This window comes from Dipodomys ordii, unplaced genomic scaffold, assembly GCF_000151885.1.
Source record: "Dipodomys ordii isolate 6190 unplaced genomic scaffold, Dord_2.0 Scaffold36, whole genome shotgun sequence".
Classification (NCBI taxonomy): Eukaryota; Metazoa; Chordata; class Mammalia; order Rodentia; family Heteromyidae; genus Dipodomys; species Dipodomys ordii.
The window spans coordinates 15,411,822-15,432,490 of record NW_012267252.1 but is presented as its reverse complement, the minus strand read 5'-3'; the positions used below and the strand labels follow the sequence as shown (position 1 = coordinate 15,432,490).

General features: G+C 32.9%; 1 protein-coding gene across 1 annotated transcript in view; it reads right to left on the bottom strand.

Annotated features, from left to right (window-relative positions):
• Atrnl1 (attractin-like 1) overlaps positions 1–20,669 on the bottom strand; it is a 487,887-nt gene that overhangs the window by 345,954 nt on the left and 121,264 nt on the right. Inside the window, exons 22-24 of the mRNA XM_013017612.1 lie at positions 8,039–8,133; positions 5,638–5,716; positions 3,605–3,762 (exon numbers count right to left, since the gene is read on the bottom strand). Of these exons, the coding sequence (XP_012873066.1) occupies positions 3,605–3,762; positions 5,638–5,716; positions 8,039–8,133 (332 nt within the window). The remainder of the gene's footprint in view (positions 1–3,604; positions 3,763–5,637; positions 5,717–8,038; positions 8,134–20,669) is intronic.

Here is a 20,669-nt window from a genome sequence, read left to right as displayed (position 1 = left end):
GCATGCAAGGCAAGCACTGTACCACTGAGCCACCTTCCCAGCCCTATTGGCCATTCTTATTTCCTCTTCAGAGAAGTCTCTCTTTAAGTCTTTAGTCCATTTATTAATCGGGCAGTTGTTTCTTTGAGGATTTGTTGTTGAGGGATTTCGTTTTTTGAGTTCTAAGTATATTTTAGATATGAGGCCCTTGTCTATTCTATGGCTAGTGAAGATCTTCTCAAATCTGTGGGCATTTTATTGATCTAGCTAGCTATGTCCTTTGCCATGCAGAAGCTCTGCAGTTTCATGCATCCCATTTGTCCAACCTTCCTTTGATTTGCTGTGTTTCTGGGTCTGTATTAAGAAAATTCTGAGCTGTGCCAAAGAGCCCTAGTGTTTCTCCTATTCCTTCCTGCTAAGGTCTTCAGAGTGTCTGCTTTCACCTCGAGGTCTTTGATCCATTTGGAAATGATTCTAGTGCAGGATGATATATAAGGATCTAATTTTAGTTTTTTACAGGTGTTTAACCATTTTTGACAGCACCATTTATTGAAAAGACTGTCTTTCTTCCATCCTATTTTCTTGGCTTCCTTCTAGATGATTAGGTGACCATGGGTCTATCAGAACAGCAGACCTATTTTGCCATTCTGAATGTGAAACATTTCTTTTTAAGATGTACAGCATAAGAAAATGCGCACAACTACAATGAAATATATAAGATGCTATGTCGAAAAATGAACTTTACAACTTTGGTGGGGCAGGGAAGGGGGTTGGAGATGGGAGAGCAGGGATGGTAAGAGGAAACAAAGGAGGAGGCAACAATGCTTGATAAGAAATGTACTCATGGGGGGGTGTTGGGTGGCTCATACCTATAATCCTAACTACTCTGGAGGCTGAGATCTGAGGATCACTGTTCAAAGCCGGCCTAGGCAGGAAAGACCATGAGACTCTTATCTCCAATAAGCCACTCAGAAAACCAGAAGTGGTACTGTGGCTCAAGTGGTAGAGTTCCAGCCTTGAGCTGAAGAACTGAGCGACAGCGCCCAAGCCCAGAGTTCAAGACTCACGACGAACAACAGCAAAAAAGAAAGAAATGTACTCATTACCTTGCCCATGTTATAGTAACCCCTCTGTACAGTATTTTCACAATAAAAAACTTTTAATAAAAATAAATAAATAAAAGAAAATATGCACAACTTAGCTTTTATTTCAGAAAAATTTTCTCCATAGCATTCTTTTTTGCCAAATTAACAATATTTTCTTTCTAAAATATGTGCTTAATTAGCTCTTTAAATATGTTACAATTTGTTTCAAGCAAACTTAACTATTAGACTTCATCTCCTCTTTTTAGCACAAGAAACCTCCCTTACCATCACTTTCCTTCCATATATCCTGTTTTCTAGCTATACAAAACTTTGTTCTCTGATGAAAATTATTTAATCACAACTTTGAAAACTGACCCTTGGTCTAGAATTGTTATTTGAAATATTTCTTTGCTAATTCTTACTCATCTTTAAATACATTGCTTCAATACACTGCTTATTGAGAAACTTTCTTGCTTTAATGTCTTAATTGCAACAGTCACAGAAAGTTTTAGATAACCTAGTCTATACATGAATATTACTTATACACATGCCACCCAAAACCAATTCTCAGAGAACATTTTGTGATCTAAATAAGTCCAAAATATGTCCCAAACACTCAGCAAAAACTTACTTTTTCACTTCTACTTCTCCTATAACTAAGTTAGAATGCTATAAACTTAACTAAAATAATATAGAATTGAGTCGATATGTATGTTCAAATAGAATCTAGAGACAGAAATGGATATTATATTCATCTGTTCAACAATTACTAATATGACACCATACAGAAAAAGCAAGCTACTGTACCTCTGTTATCTCTACTATCAGATAGCTAAATTCTGTATAGCAATACCAGAAAACACTTAATTTTAAGAGTTTTAATTTGATACTTTGTCATATTCTACATAAATTCTAACAGGAAAAGTTAAATACCATGGAACTAGTTCAGATTTAATATTCGTTTTTTGACATTTGTTAATTGCCTTTTCTATAATCTAGTAATAAAAAGAATGTAAATATTCTTTTAAAAATGAATCCTTGTACAGCTAGGAATTTATAGAATTTCTTTTTCTTAAAATCTTGCTAAAATTTATGGTGTAAGTCTAAAGACTAATGGAACTAAATATTAAAAATACTAAATAGTAAATTATGTAATAAAAAGATGTTTATTATAAAAAGAATATGAAATCACAAACTTTAGAAAACAGGATTATACTATTATGTATAATAACTGCAAGTTTATTATGGTTCTTCAAATAAGAATATAGATGTGGATGCTTGATACTTCCTCAAGAATAATGAAGTGAGATTAATAAGGAATACGAAATAGATTCTACTTATGCTGATCATCCCAATGGTTTTCCATGATATACTATTACAGAAGAGTGAAGTATTTACATTTTAGTACAGAAATTCTAGTTTGCATACAGAAGAAATATGTTCTAATGAAATCAAACATAGAAAGTTGATTGCCAACCATTTAAATTTTTGTGTTTGTGTGCCAGTGTTATACCTAAAACTCAAGAGTCTGAGCACTGGCATGGGTATTTTTACTCAAGCTAATGTACTAACAGTAGAGTAAGAGTTCCACATTCCACTTTTTTGTGACTAATTGGAGATAAGAGTCTCACAGATTTTCCCAGCTTCAAACAACAATCCTCAGATTTCAGCCTCCTGAGTAGCTAGGATTACAGATCTGAATCACCGGTGTCTGGCCAACCATATAACGTTTATTAACATTCAAAAAGAACTGTAATTTGTTTAAAGTATAATTATATAACCAAGAAATAAAGGTCAACAAATATTTTTATATATAACATGGGTATTGTTATCACAGGGATATCATAGGGATGAGATTTTTAGCATATACATTTTAATTACTATTTAGTAAGCACAGCATTCTATAGAATCCCTTTTCTCTTTATTCAAATCACAACTGAAATGAACAAAGTGAAATCTGAATTATATTTATATATGTGTTTTAGAAAAGAAGATTATACATCTTTAAAAGTTTTCAAACTACATAGGTATATTTCTGGTCTTTTAACCTTGTACATGTCCCTTTACAACCTTCTTAGATACTCTAAATTAGCACTTAACTCAATCACTATATCATAAGGAAATAGATCTCACAAATCATTTTCTATAACTTAGTGTCATGAGTAGTAGTCATTTACACTAACATTGTTAGATGATTAAATATTTTAGAGTAAAATATCCTAGAATAGAGAATGGCATTCTATGGCAAATGAGCTCCACTTCTGGTTTTCTGGTGAGTAATTAGACATAAGACTCACAGATTTTCCTACCTAGGCTGGCTTTGAAACCTGATCCACTGATCTCAGGCTACTAAGTAAATAGGATTACAGGCATGAGTCAGTGCCCAGCTAGATCCAGGGTTGTTTTTTTTTAATGTTTTAGTATTATTCAAGTCAAAAAATGTTTCTTTCACAGTTCTTTAGAGAAAATCAACATTTTTGTAGTGAAATTTTCAATGATCACTAGACATAAATAGTCTACTATTCTTAACTCTTTCTTACCTGTATCTTAATTGGCCAGGAAAAGTTGCTGACGTAGACATAGAATGTAATATTAGGATTGCTTCTAAAGTTAAATTTTTCATAGGAAAAACTATCTCTGTATTCTTTTATATTAGTCTTGGAAACTATAGGAGTCTCTTCCCCAGATATTGTTCCACCTAAAATGTAAATGATAATAAATTTAAACAATTCATATAGGAGAGATCTTTATTTTTAAATTATATAAGTGTACATGCTCTAAATTTTCATTAGCATAAATTAAATATATAAGAGACTGTGATATTTACAATAGAACTTATCAAATTCCTATTATCTATATTGTTCTTTCTTAAAATACCTTTTGTGAGGTTTCACTGGGTTTCATTAGCCTATTTTTATTCAGATAGATAGACAGACACACAGACAGACAGACAGAAAGACAGACAGAGTGGATACTGCTACACTATTCACCCCTTCTATCCTTCTTTTCTCTCCCTTTGTTTTGGTGGTACTGGGATTTGAACCAGAGCCTTGCAATAGAGAGGTATAAGGCAACTTCCAATGGAGCCACCAATGCTGTTTTAAAATGCACAATACAGTCAATTTGTGAAATACAACTATCATAATACACTCACATTTGCAATTTGAATGACAAAAAATAGCTGGGCATATATAAAATAAAATTATTTAGTATAAAACTTATTTTGAAAACTGCTATCATTGACTGCTGTCAGGCAATGACTTCAAGACTTGATATTCTGTCCTATTAACAATTTCACACTGCAGGCATTATCACCTTTTTTATCAAATTCAGAAAAATGAACGTTCTTGCTCCAAATCTGTAGCTCCAAGTAACCTCCACTTTGGAATTTAGATATGCATGGCTCCAGAAACTAGGTTCCTTCTTCCTACTCCACAGACTCTATTTAAAAAATGTATTTTCACATGTCTCAACTTAATTAAAGAAATCAATTTCTTTATCTTACCATAAATTGAAACATCACTAATTTTAAATAAATTTGGAAGAAGTCATAATTTAAAACATGGCCCAAATGTTCAATTAGTCAAATATATACTGGGTACTCAATAAATATTTATTCAAGCTAGCCAAATGGAACAATGCATTTCCAACTACTTTAATAAGACCTCCATCTTAATGAACATAAAAAAGTAATTAGAATTTATATGCTCAGATCAATTTCCAATTAATCTGCTATACCAAACTTAGCTTGCATGTTTTCTTAAGATGCATATTCTCTAACCCAGGTACTGGTACTTCACACATGTAACCCAAGTTACTCAAAAGGCTAGTGGTTCCTGCACATCTCATGCAGGAAAATAGTAAGACGTTATCTTATTAAAATTATGAGACTTACCTTCAACTAACCACCAAAAAAATGAGACTAGAGTTCTGGATCAAGTGGTAGAGCACCAAAGCCCTGCGCTCAAGACCTAGGGCTACCACTGAAACAATTATATATTTCTTCTAGGATAATGTGAGTGTATAATTTCACAATTCAACATGTGTTTGAACCTCTTCTAAGTCATAATCTTTAAAAGCTCTTTCAATTTACACAACTTATTATGGTATACTTATACAATTTCTTTTAAACTCCTCTTAGGACTGAAGGTGACAAGAAGAAATTCATTCAATTGAAAATAATAGAAAAGATACTACTTGTTTAAGTATGCACAGAGAATGCTATAAAGCTTTATATAGTAATTAAATTTATGCCTTCAATAATGAATAGGTGAATAGTGACTCACCAGTCACTGAAGAAGTAATCTATCTTAATTAAAATCACAGCATTTCACAATATTACCATTTTTAAACTTAAGTATTACATAAATATTTTAGGCATCAAATTTTAATTCAATGAGACAGTTAATTAAAAATAATAAATCTTTATCAAAGCTGCAACTTATAAATTTTATCAGAGACAGAATAATTATGGAACTTTTTGAATTTTTTTATTTAAATGAGCAGTAAAGCATGTTAAAATAGCTTCCACATACTAAAACTTGAAGGAGACAGGATACTAAAATAATTTTACCTGTTGAACCCATTGACCATGTGATGTTGAGATTAAAGTTGTTCGATGCATTAATTGAAATATCCAAATTTTTGTTTGACTATAAGAAAAAAGATTAAAAAGCTGAATATACACTAAATATATATAATTTAGTCTCATGAGTTAATTTTTACTAAAAGTGATCTATAATGGGTTAGAAATTAAACATGTTGTCAAAACGTAGGATATGTATAAATAGTCAAGATAAATATTGTTTATTACTGTTTTCTTACTGGATAAGCAGAAAGCCTTAATCTTGAATGCATGTTAATTTTAGAGATTGTGTTCAAGTGAATAATTTTAAAAGAGTAAGTAAAATGATAATATAAGCATTCTTAGTGACATTTGTGATAGTTTAGGATCACTACATGTATATAAGCTCCTGGATTCCACTGGGAAAGACAGTTGAAAATAACACTGAATGTTATTACATTTAAAAACACTAGATATCTATGTCCACTGAAAGAGAGGCATTAATGTTGGAAAAGCAAACTAGAAAAATAGCTAATCTAGACATGTAGAGTTTATTAGAAAAGAATATAAACTCAAATTTTGAGTCAGATATTACACCTACATTAGATTTCTTAGAAACTCCAAAAACCCTATAGATTTGGAATAATTAATAAAGAGCAAGAAGTTCATGACGAAAAAAAAGAAGTTCATGACAAAGAATGAGATCCTGAAAGACAAATTATATGTGAATTTTGGAAATATTATGTTAAGTAAATTAATGACAATATACAAAAGGTCAAAATTTCTATGGCTACATTTATATGAGGTAGATATAACAAATAATTCATAGAGACAGAAAACAGAATTATAGAACCTGAAATTAGAGAAAGGAGAAAATGTGGAGTTATTATATTATAGATGAGGAGCTTATACTAGATGTGATATGGTTTAAAAATAGTGATATTGATTAAACAGTATTATAAATGTACTTAATCCTATTGATCTGTACACCTATATTCATTCTAAAGTGATTAAAATGGGACCATCTTATGTATCATCACAATTAAAAGTAATGATTGTAATGTACTTTGAAGTATCTATTAGCATATTAATAAATACTGTTACTGAGAATATTTATCTTTTTTGTATTCTTATTATCTTTAAAGATGTTACCATTCAACAAATCAGTTTATTAGTACAATGTCTCTTGACCAATGTCACTCCTTCCATCCCATTTATATCTTCATAGAAAGTCATTAAAGAGAAAATTATATCTGAAATAATATATCTTGAAAAGCCTTATTAAAATTAAATAAGTATGTCTCAGTGCATAGTTACCCCTTTAAAATCTAGAGAATACATAGCAATACAGAATAAATTATTCTATGGAGATAGAATACTATCCGATTGGAAAAGAATATTTTAATATATTATTTGCCAGAAAGTACAAAGATTTATCTTAAAAAATACACTATATACTTTTAGAATATATTTGATAATTAAAATATATGGCATGATTTTAATAACATGGATTAATAATCTATAGTCATTCCTCTATTTAATATAGCTTTTTCATTTTGAGTAAGTTGTTTTAACTTCAATAAGTCTAAAATTCAAACAAAACAAACTACATGTCTGGTATTTCCATTCCTTTAGCTTATTAACAAATAGAACATAATAATACATGTATAATAATTACAGATCTCCTTAGAGCCTTTTATTGAACTTAGGCATTGGTGTTAACATTTACAATAATATTTCACACATGTAAATTGAGAAGATTAATAAGGACAGCATTATAGAACTCATAAAAACACTGGATTTAGAAAAAAGATCAGTAAAACTAAATACTATGGAATGTTTTTTAATGGTGGAATACAGTAGTTTGAATTTACGTGTTTTATTTTTCAAATAAAAATATTCTACCTTTGTGTATAAGTATGAGCATCAATTATATAAAAATATATATAAGGATTTAGGAATGTGGCTTAGTGGTAGAGTGCTCATCTTGAATGCATGAAGCCCTGAGTTTGATTCCTCAGTATTCCACATAAACAGAAAAAGCCAGAAATAGAGCTGTGACTCAAGTGGTAGAGAGCTAGCCTCAAGCAAAAGAAGCTCAGGGACAGTGCCTAGACCCTGAGTTCAAATCCTAAGACTGGTAAAAAAAATGTTTGTGGATATATATACACACACATAGTAACATAATTTAAATTATAGTACTATTTGTAAAAATTTTAAACATCAAATTCATATATTCTCTGAAAAACAAGGATACCAAACTTACATGAAGAGAAAATTAACATATGTATAATTTTCTATAAAAGCTTTATAGTTTAATGATTCTGAGAGATAAATTCATAAAAAAAATAAAAAAACTTAGATCCCTTGGTATTACAAAAATTTCATAATGAAAGATGATATTCCTTACCTGTTCTGGGTTTGCTATGAAGTTTATGGCAGTATGGTGTCGATCATCTTCCTGCAGTAAGCTGAAGGTAAACTGATAGTCAATCAAAAGGCTGTCTGTAAGAAGAAAAAGTAGAATCCTGACACACATAATAAAAAACACTTTCTTCAAAAAGAAAAGGTGAAACTATACAGCAAACTATAATTAAAGATTATTTACATTAAATATTTGTAGTCAATTCAAGACTAGCAAGATATTGTCATCAAGCAAAGAATGAAGTGTCTTCATTACTTAAAAATTATATTTATTGTTCTTTCAGACGTTACAAATGACTACATAGACACTATGGAAACAATATAACAGTAAGATAGTAATGTCATCTATACTTTTTCATCTAACAAGCAATGTATTTCTATTTTGGTGCATTTTTTCTAGCTAAAATTCTAGGAAGACACACTTTTAGGTGTCCTACACTCTCATAAAGTCAAGTTTTTCAATTAAATAGTATTTCATAGTCTACTATATTTACTTTTGTTCATCACAAAAATCCTAGAAGATGGACATTGGTAGCTCATGCCAACAAATGAAAATCAATAATATTTTTGTGCATCAGTAACAAATAGAATAAAGAAAAATAGGAAAACACCTTCACCAATGATAGTTACCAAAAAGAAAAGAAAGAAAAGAAAAACATAAGAAGGCAAAGTCCTCTAGAAGAGAAAAATTGAAGAAGACACCAGAAGATGTAAAGAACTCACATGTTCTTGGACTGGCGGAATCAACATTGTGCAAATGTCCATACTGCCAAAGGCAACCTACAAATTCAATGCTATGCCCATCAAAACCCAATGTCATTCTTCACAAAGAAAGAAAAGTAGTACTAAGCTTCACAGGGAAGAACAAAAGATCTGATATAGCCAAAGTAATTTTAACAAGAGAAATAAAACAAGAAAAAAGAATTTTTTTTAAAAAATGCTGAAAAGTATCACATTATCAGACTTAAGGTTTACTACAAAGCTATAATAACAAAAGCAGCTTGATCCTAGCAAAAAAAAATGTATACCCAAATAAAAATGGAACATACTAGAAGACAAGAAATAAGTTCATGAATGTATAGCCAACTGATCTTTGGCAAAAGAGCCCAAAATTTACATTGGATAAAAGATAGCTTCTTCAACAAATGGTATGTATATACTAAACAAGATCTTAATGCAGAAAATTGTAGTGTCTGCTTTAGTTCATGAAAGACTTAACTATACATAGTGAATAGATTAAGGTACATTGAAATTGTAGTGTTAAAATGTCTGTGTAGCTAGGCACTGGTGGCTCAAACCTGTAATCCTAGCTCCTGAGTAGGAGATTGAGATCTGAGGATCACAGTTCAAGTCCATGAGACTCTTTTTTTTTAATAAGTTTTTTATTGTGAAAATACTGTACAGAGGGGTTACAATCACATGAGCAAGGTAATGAGTACATTTCTTATCAAGCATTGTTGCCTCTTCCTTTGTTTTTCCCCTACTATCCCTTCCCTCCCATCTTCACAACTACATACGCCAACCCCCCACTACCCCTGCCTAAATTATAAAGTTCGTTTTTCGATATAGTGTCTTATATATCTCATTGTTGCAATGGGTCAACCTGTATCCCTATTTAAACAATTTGTTTTTTCCCTTCTATTCCCCAAATTATACCAACATCAAATACAGTGAAAACAAGGGTTATACCATGGGGGAGGCAACAAAAAAATCATGTGGTAGCTTATAAATACATTAGAAACAATAGCAAGAAAGAAAAAACCATGGGCTGGGAAGGTGGCTCAGTGGTAGAGCGCTTGCCTTGCATGCATGAGGCCCTGCGTTCTATTCCTCAGCACCACATAAGCAAAAAGAAAAAAAGCTGGAAGTGGCGCTGTGGCTCAAGTGGTAGAGCACTAGCCTTGAGCTGAAGAGCTGAGGGACAGTGCCCAGGCCCAGAGTTCAGGCTGACGACCAGACCCCTCCCCCCCAAAAAAAGAAAGAAAAGAAAAAACCACTTTGTGTCCTTATCTTGGGGTTCATTTCACTTAACATCATCTTATCTGACCTTTTCTGCTCATGAGACTCTTATCTCCAATAAATTACTCAGGAGAAGCACAATCTGGAGCTGTGGCTCAAGTGGTTGAATGCTATCCTTGAGCACAGAGGCTCAGGGACAGAGCCCAGGCCCTGAATTCAAACCCCAAGACTGCAAAAAAAAAGTGTGTATATACACATTTTGTCTTCAAATTAATATTTTAAGTCAATAAGACACTTGTCAAAAATACACTCAGAATCAGGCACACATAAAACAAAGAAGTTGAATATATCAAGTCCCTATTCTCTTGATGCTTTCATTTTAAGTGAGAAAGCAGAAATAATCAATCTTAAGAGCATGATATACTATGAAGACAGTAAGGAAGGTGATGTGATGTGATGGAATGGGTACTGTAGTAGTACAACTGCAGTAATCCAATTTTGGCCCACAGTTTGTTTTATAAATAAAACTGTAACACAGGTACAGCCAATCATTTGAGTATTGCCTATGATTGCCTTTCTCTTATATTCCCAAAATTGAGAAGGCCAGATAAATACCATCTGGCTTATCATGTCTAAAATACATATTATCTGGCCTTTTATAGCAATAGTGAATATATAAAGCTTATAAATCTCTAGTATAGCATGGGGCAGAGTGAGTATGCAGAGAACATATGAATTAACAATTGTTTTAAAGCCAGTCATTTAAACAACCAATAGAATAAATGCCTAGCAAAATGAGTAACAAGTACAAAGATTTGCTTGAGCAAAGAAAAAACTTACATTGTCCTTAAAATAATGTTTGGAGAACCATAAAAATGTTAGTTCAGAAAGTAGGCAACAGATATATCATAGAAAACCTTTGAAAGGTTTTAATCTGGGGAACGAGACAATCTGATTCACATTTTTTAAACATCATTCAAGTGGTAGACCAGAAAATAATCCAACAGGAATCAAAACTGAATGCAGAAAGATTATTCAGGAGGCTTCTCAAAAATATACCAACCAAAACTGAGAATGCTTTAGACAAGTAAGATAGAGTGGAATGAAAGAAAAAATATGTTTTGGTATAGATGTTATAGGTTAATAAAATGGTAGTATTAAATGTTACTGAGGAAAGAGGGAGAAGGCAACATCAGAGATGTGAACAGGATAGGAACTAAAGGTGACTCATAGATATTTTTATACAATCATATTTACTACATTCACTGAAAATGGAAAGCCTATATGGAGATCAGATTTTGCAAAGTGAGATAGAACCAAGAATATGGTTTTGAACATTTAAATATTACTTTGATAATGGAATGCATAAATGGTGTTATTAAAAAAAAAGAAATATGCAGCTCAGAAAAAATAAGAATACTAAAAGTTTGGGAACAATAGTATTTGTTGACATTTTTTAAAGGAACTGAGAACACCTAGAAAAGAAGGTCTACCCATGGAACACTATAGCATTTAAAGATCAAGGAGAGAAAAAAAGACAAAGAATAGTAAAAATGTAGTAGTAATAGAGTAAGATGGAAAGTATGATGTGGAAGGCAAGGAAAAAAATAAGTGGAAAGTTTTATAAAAGCCATCTATATGGACACATGGGGACTGAAAATGTTTGATACATTTAGAAAACTCTTTTTAGAAATTTCACTGTAAAAGGAAACAGAAATAATACCATAGCTGATCACGTGAAAAGCATGGAGGAAACTGTTTTGTTCCATTTTGGGGTTTTCTTCATTTTTTTTGTTTGAATTTTATTACTAACATGGGTAACACTAGAACATACTCATATGGTGATTGAAATAATCTACTTGAATCAGAGCAACTTGTTTTTTAAGTATCAAAAGAACAAATTCTTTTATAGAGTGAAAGGAATATAATTTAGAAAAGTAAATTGAGAATTGTCTTTTGTAGAAACAAGAGTCATTCTTTCCTAGATAACAGACCGAAGATGTAGACAACAGGTATAGATACAAATAAGCTTGCTGATTTGGGACCATAGACAATGAGAATATTCCCATTTATTTCTTCTATTTTTTCAACAAGGTAAAAACCATCAGTTGGTCAGATGAAGTTTTGAGAGAATACAGACAAAGGTGGAATGGCTCCTATTGTCTTCTTCAAGGGCCTCAGTTATGTGCTAGCTGCCATAGCCCATCTTTGTCAGTATCAAACATGGAGTTCTTCTCAGGTGATGGGGGAAGGGCTACCTTCCCACCACTGCTCTGTGAGAAGGACTGAGGATGTCTTGGGGTATAAGAAGCCCAAAGCGACCAGACCAGAACAGGACATCCCACCATCGCATTGTAATCCACACAGGATCAATTGAGAGCAAAGAACGGATCCTTAAAGCTGTCAAGAAGAAAAGATCAATCACCTATAAAGGGAAACCAATTAGGATAACTTCAAATTTTTCAGCAGAGACAATAAAAGCAAGAAGAATCTGGAATGATATATGCCACGCCCTAAACACAAACAACTATCCACCAAGAATAATGTACCAAACTAAACTCTCCTTATAACAGAAGGTCAAATAAAACCTTTGACAGCAAAGAAAAATCGAAACAATATTTCTCCACCAAACCAGGCCTACAAAAGATACTTAAAGATGTCATACAAATAGAAAACCAACAAGGGCATAGAAAGGCCAAGAAACAGCCCCCAAATAGAGAATCCAAAAGTCATAGGAAGAACCCAGTTGGCACAGCCCCCAAGAAGGTAGATAACATGGGAGGAACTACCAAACACCTCTCAGACTTAACTCGCAATATTAATGGACTTAACTCTCCAATTAAGCAACATAGACTGTCTAATTGAATCAAAAAGCAAGATCCTTCTATCTTCTGCCTTCAAGAGAGACCCTTGCCCACAAAAACAAATGTATTCTGAAAGTGAAAGGCTGGAATAAAATCTACCAAGCAAGCGGCCCCCATAAACAAGTGGGAGTTGCAATCCTAATATCAGATAAAATAGACTTCAAATTAAAATTAGCCAGAAGAGATAAAGAAGGTCATACATACTAATTAAGGAATCTCTCCTTCAGTAGGATATTACAATTCTAAATATCTATTCACCAAATAATGGAGCACACAAATTTATCAAAGAAATACTACTTTCCCTAAAATCACACATACATCCAAAGACATTCATTGTTAGGGACTTTAACACACCACTATCCCCTCTGGATAGATCAACACAACAAAAACTCAACAGAGGAAACAAATGCATAGATCAACTAGACTTAACAGACATCTACCAAATATTCCACCCAGCAGCATCAGAATACATGTTCTTCTCAGCAGCACATGGAACATTCTCCAAAATAGACCACATTTTAGGCCACAAAGCAAATTTGTCCAAATTCAGAACATTGAAATTATGCCTTTCATTCTCTCAGATCACAAGGGAATAAAATTAGAATTCAACACCAAAAGCTACCAAAGAAAATCCTGTAAAAAATGGAGGCTGAACAACACACTTTTGAATCACCAGTGGGTCACAGAAGGGATTAGAAAGGAAATTTACATGTTCATGATATTTAACAAAAAATAAACACACAAATCACTAGCTCCTCTGGGACACAACAAAGGCAGTACTCAGAGGCAAGTTTATAGCTCTGAGTTCCTATATCAACAAATTGAAGAGATGTGAAACCACCAATTTAACAAAGCACCTGAAGCTCCTTGAAAAAGAGCAATAAGCTAAACCCCAATCTAGTAGACAGAAACAAATAATTAAAATTAAATCAGAATTAAATGAATTAGAGTAAAAAAAACACAAAGAATCAACAAAACAAAGAGTTGGCTCTTCAAAAAAATTGAGAGATCCTTAGCAAATCTTATTGGAAATAGAAGAGAACACACCCAAATAAATAAACGCAGAGATGAAAATGGAAACATCACCACAGAAACAACCAAGATCCAGAACATTATATGGGAATACTTCTCAAACCTTTATGCTAATAAGCTGAGAATCTGGAAGAAATGGACAAATTTCTAGCAAATACTGACATGCCCAAACTAAACCAAGATGATTTAAATCAACTTAACAGACGCATATCAAGCAATGAAATAGAAACAGCAATAAGAGACCTCCCACCCAAAGAAATCCCAGGACCTGATGGATTTACAGCTGAATTCTACAAAGCCTTCAAAGCAGAACTTACACCAATAGTCCTCCAACTCTTCAATGAAATTGAAAATAAAAGTTCACTACCAAACTCCTTTTATGAAACCATCATAACACTCATCCCAAAACCAGGCAGGGACTCACCAAAGAAAGAGAACTATAGATCCATTTCTTTGATGAACACTGATGCAAAACATCTCAATGAAATTTTGGTCAATCAACTTCAACACGTCATCAAAAAAATCATAAACCATGATCAAACAGGATTCATTTCAGGGATGTAAATCTGGTTCAATATATGCAAATTAATTAATATAATTCATCACATCAACAAGAGCAAGGATATGAACCACATGATTATCTCAATAGATGGAGAAAGAGCATTTGACAAGATCCAACACCCCTTTATGATGAAAGCTCTAGAAAAACTACGAATCCATGGAACATTCCTCAATATAACAAAGGCTGTGTATGACAAACGTACAGCCAGCACTATACTTAATGGCAAAAAGCTAAAGCCATTTCCTCTAAATTCAGGAAAATGACAAGGAAGTCCACTCTCTGCACTTCTCTTCAATTTAGTATTAGAATGCCTAGCAAGAGCAATGAGACAAAATATAAACATAAAGGGGATCCAAATTCGGAAAGCTGAAGTAAAACTCTCCTTCTTTGAAGATGACATGATCTTATATTTAAAGAACCGCATGGACTCCATTCCCAAGTTACTCGGCTGATCCAAAACTTTCACAAAGTAACAGGATACAAAATGAAACCTCAAAAATCAATGGCTTTTCTGTATGCCAATATCAAGAAGAACATGGCTTAAATCAGAAAAGCAACTCTTTTTGTAATAGCCCCACAAAAAATAAAATACCTAGGAGTTAACTAAAGAAGTGAAGGACCTCTATGATAAAAACTTTAAAAACATGAAAAAAGGAAATTAAAGCAGAACTAAGGAAGCAGAAAAACCTCCCATGCCTCTGGTTTGAAGGATTAACATTGTGAAAATGGCAATACTGCCAAAGGCTATCTACAAATTCAATGTGAAACCTATCTATATCCCAACCTCATTCTTCAATGACATAGAAGAAGCAACCTAAGTATTCATGTAGAATAATTTTATGACCCTGAATAGAAAAAGCAATCCTCAGCAGAAAGAACAGTACTGGAGGAATATCAATAACAAATTTCAAATTCGACTACAAAGCCATAGTAGTCAAAACAGCTTGGTACTGGCACAAGAACAGACCCGAAGACCAACGGAATGGAACAGAAGACCCAGAAATGAACCCAAAGACCTATAGCCACCTAATCTTCGAAAAAGGATCTAAAAAAAGTAGAATGGAAGAAATACAGTCTCTTCAGTAAATGGTGCTGGCAAAATTGGTTTAACAACTGTAGAAAACTAAAGATAAATACTTATATATCACCTTTTACCAGAATCAACTCCAAATGGATCAAAGACCTCAAAGTAAAAGCAGACACTCTGAAAACCTTAACAGGAAGGAATAAGAGAAACTCTAGAGCTCCTTGGCACAGGATGAAATTCTCTTAATAAAGACCCAGAAATGCAACAAATCAAAGAAAGGTTGGACAAATGGGATTGCATGAAACTGCAGAGCTTCTGCGTGGCAAAGGACATAGCTAGCAAGATTAATAGAAAGCCCATGGATTGGGAGATCTTCACTAGCCATAAAACGGACAAAGGTCTCATATCTAAAATATACTTAGAACTCAAAAAATTAAATTCCCCAACAAGAAATCCTCAAAGAAACAACCCCCCATCGACAAGTGGGCTAAAAATTTAAAGAAAAATTTATCTGAAGAGGAAATAAGAATAGCCAATAGACATATGAAGAAATACTCAACTTCTCTAGCCATAAAAGAAATGAAAATCAAAACAACACTGAGATTTCTAACCCCAGTTAGAATGGCTATAATCAAGAAATCTAATGACAACAGATGCTGGAGGGTATGTGGCCAAAAGGGAACCCTACTGCATTGTTGGTGGGAGTGCAAACTTGTTCAACCACTTTGGAAAGCAGTATGGTGGTTCCTCAAAAGACTACACATAGAACTTCTCTATGACCTAGCAATCCCACTTTTGGGCATTTACCCAAATGATCACAAACAAGACCATACTAAAGCTACCAGCACAACTATGTTTATCGCAGTATTATTCACCATAGCTAAGATATGGAACCAACCCAGAGGCCCCTCAGTAGATGAATGGATCAAGAAAATGTGATACACACACACACCCACACACATACACACACACACACACACAAACACACACGCACATAATGGAATTCTATGCCTTCTTAAGGAAGAATGATATTGCCCCATTTGTTAGGAAATGGAAAGACTTAGAAAAAATTATATTGAATGAAGTAAGTGAGGCCCAAAGAAACATGGGTCCCATGGTTTCCTTTATCTGCAATAACTAGTGTATGTCTAGGACAAGCAGAAAAGGTCAGAAACTATGTACATATGACCATACAAGATGATGCTAAGTGAAATGAACTCCAAGATAGGGACACTTTTCTTGCTGTTGTTTTTAATGTACTTATAATACTATGGGGTTTTTTTTGTTTCTTTGTATGTTCTTCCCCATGGTACAACCCCTGTTTTCACTGTATTTGATTCTGGCGCCCTGCATCTTATATATTCATTTTCTAATTTGGGGAGGGGAAGGGAAACAACAAAATGCTGAAATAAGGATACAGAATGACCCATTGTAACAATCATATGTACAAGACACTATGTTGAAAATGAACTTTACAACTTTGGAGGGAAAGGGAGGAATTGGGGAGGTAGGGAGGAAAGGGATGGTAGGGGGAAAAAAAGGAGGAGGGTAACAATGCTCAATAGGAAATGTATTTATTACCTTCCTCATGCAATTGTAACCCCTCTGTACGTATCTTTACAATAATTTTTTTAAAGAATGTTAACCTTGAGCACAAAAGCTCAGGTACAGCACCCAGGCCCAGAGTTCTAACCCCAGGACTGGCACAAAAAAATAAAAATAATAATCCAAAACATTATGTCAATTGCAAGGAAATGGGTGCATCTTGTGACCATTATATTATTCAAAGTAAGCAGGTTTAGAAGAAACAAAGATTACATATGTGGATGCTAGAACTAAAAGATAAACTATACATGAACACAACAGGAATATATATATATATATATATATATATATATATGATAAACCTGATTAAAGAACCATATATGTGTGTGTAAGGTATTATGGTAAATTTCCTCTGAAGAACAAGAATGCACTTTAATAAAAATGTGTATCAGAAAATTTATTTACTGGGGTGTAGATACTAGTGTGAGGGGAGTGGGAGAATGGAGTGATGAAGGAGAGCAAATATGTTATGTGCATGCATGGAAATAGGATAATAAAGGTATTTAGATTAGTTTGGGAAGGAGGAAGTGAGAATGAGAGACAGCAAGAAAGAAAGTTTCTCTTATCAAGTTGTATGCAAGCCAGGTACTGGTGGTTCACACCTGTAATCCCAGCTACTCAGGAGTCTGAGATCTGAGGATTGTGGTTCAAGGCCAGTACAGGAAAGTCAGTGAGACTCTTATCTCAATAAACTATGAAAAAAAAGCCAGAAGTGATGCTGTGGCTCAAGTGGTAGAGAGCTAGCCTTGAGCACAAAGAGACTAAGAGATAGCATCTAGACCCTGAGTTGGAGCCCCAAGACCAGGAAAAAAAAAAAAGATGCAAAATAAAACCCTTGTACAACTAATTGATGTCAACAATTAAAAGCCAAAAATAAACTGATGAGTAAAGCACTACATAAGAAAAATTTAGGCAAGTAGTATTAAGTAAAAAGGCTATTTGCATAAAAGGTTAGAGTCCCAATAATCTACTAAACATATGCTTAATTGGGAAGTGATAATTAAAAACATATAGAAATGATGTTAGAACAAGAAATTCACTTATGAAGAAATATTCTGAGAACATTATATATTTGGGATGATAAACAAAAAGTGTTGCATATCTGATACTTGTTTTACTTTTTCAGCCAGACATATTCATTATTAAGAAAATAATATGCAGCAATAAAAAGAATCAGGGTGTTTATTGTAAATACCTGTATGTATGTGATCCAAGGTGTCAGTCATGCCAGGATCACCAAGTCAAACAATCTTGATTTGTTTATGCTACCTCAATAGCAATGCTAATTTCAGCTCATTTGTAAAGCAGAAGGCTTGTAATGTAAATTTTGTTTGAGAAATTTTACATATAAATAATTTAGAAGGAAATCTTACTTTTTCACTATGTTTATGATTCAGTTAATAATGTATATCACTTTGAAGTTAGTATTATCTACAGCATTTAAGGAGATCTTGATCATAATCTCCCAAATACCAGTTGGATTATCTTATGAAAGTTAATTAACCTAATGAGACTCAATAGCAAAATAAGGATAAAACTCATGATAAGATATAGGAATTGTGTGTGTGCAGAAGACTGCCATATAAATAAAATCATTTAATGAATGTTATTCTACTTTCTTATTCATGGCATTTGGCTCAGAATGAATTCTCAAAAATTTTTAATATGCGCATTTATTAATGAGTTTGTGAACATACTTGGCTAAGCTAAAGAATCTAAAAAGGATTCACATAAGTGTTGACAATATCAGTTGTGTTTTAAGTAATAGTATGTTTATAAATATAAGTACTTACTTAGAAAGTTGTTTTTAAGTAAAGCATGTAATTAAGTTAAGAATATCCATAGTTTCAATGTGTCACAGTAATATTTAACGATTAGCTCCAGGAATATGCCGCAGAAAATAACTAAAACTGGTGTCTTTTGTTTTCTATTCCCCACCAAACTGTCTTAAAAATTGTAAAGAGAAAATTTATTTTTAAAATGAAATTCAAAATCAGTCTCTTTTTTTCCTTTATGTCAGGTATGGGGTATTGAACTCAGGGCCTTATGCCCTCATCCAGCTTTTTGTTTGTTTGCTCAGGGATGGTGCTTGCCACTACCACTTGAGCTACATCTGAAGATTCAGTTTTTTGCTGGTTATCTGGAGATTGAAGTCTTACAGATTTTTCTGCCTGAGTTGGCTTTGTGGCAAGATCTTCAGATCTCAGCCTCTTAAGTAGTTAGGATTATCATGTGCTTTCTGCTGATCTCATAAACCTCTGATTGTAATTTGTTTTGTGTTGCACTGTTACTGGCTATTCGTCATTTATTAATCATTTATAGCTATGCTGTAATTAAATATCTATGAAAGCTGACTATAAGCCATACATACTTCAAAGTGTGAAATCTCAACAATAAAGTTCCTTGTGTTTACATAATTTCCATCTAACAAAATTTCATTTTACTTGAAAACCTAGACTCAATTAAATAAACGAGATAACTTCATATAGTATGAGTAGTAGGATTTGAAAAAGAGATATGTGGTAGCATTGTTAGTAAATCTTAGGTAAGGTTTGAGATGTTTGTGACAGGATATTGAGACAGTAAAAATTCTTATAAAAATAAAAATGATATATAACATATCTTAGTCCATTCCATGCTATTATAACAGGTTTTCATGAACTGGTTGTTTATAATGAACAGAAATTTGGGGACTCACAGTTCAGGAGGCTAGGAAGTCCAACTTGAGGTCAGCATATGATTGAAGATCTTACTGCTATCTCATGCCATGGCAGAAAACAGATATACTCATATAGGTTTTCTCTGATAACTTAATAGATCCTATTTAGCCATTTCTACTTAGTGGTTAAAAAGCCATATGAACCCTATACTGGCATTATGAGGGAAGCAAATTGCTCATACTAAAGTTAAATGGCATTGTTTTGTAGTGTAGTCACCATGGTGGTATCAATTTATGCTGGGTCATAGGAAATAAAATATAGTCACACTGACTTGTGTTTAGGGGATGAATTCAATCAAACTGGTGCACAAGTCCTTACCAAGTGGCATTACAATAAAAGAGACAGTTTTTACTTTAAAAAAGTCATATGAAACAAATTAACTAATAAAATACATTAGTTTTAAAAAGTAAAATTCTGTTATTTGGATTTAGAACAAAAAATTCATTAAATGAAAGAATTTATTCGTTTTATTGTTTGCACTATTTGAATAACGTTGCCTTTTTAGTTATTGAGATTGGCATTTGGTTTTTAATGTGCAGCAATAATCATCTATTAGATGCATTACCACTCATGTACCAAAGAAAAGAAAAATAACAAATCTAAAACATAATATACTTATAAATAATGGCTTTTAATAAATGTTAGATAAATCAAAACAACTGAAGGACTTCAAGTAAGATAAACAGATAAGCAATCTAATCTTGTTTTTCTTAGAAGAAACTTAGGCAAAATGTGATGAGTAGCAAAGATTAGTCTTTAATATAAATAGTAATTGAATTCCTTACTCTCCAAACAGGTGCATATTATAATATTACCAGAAAATCTATCCTGACTTTGAAGGAACAATA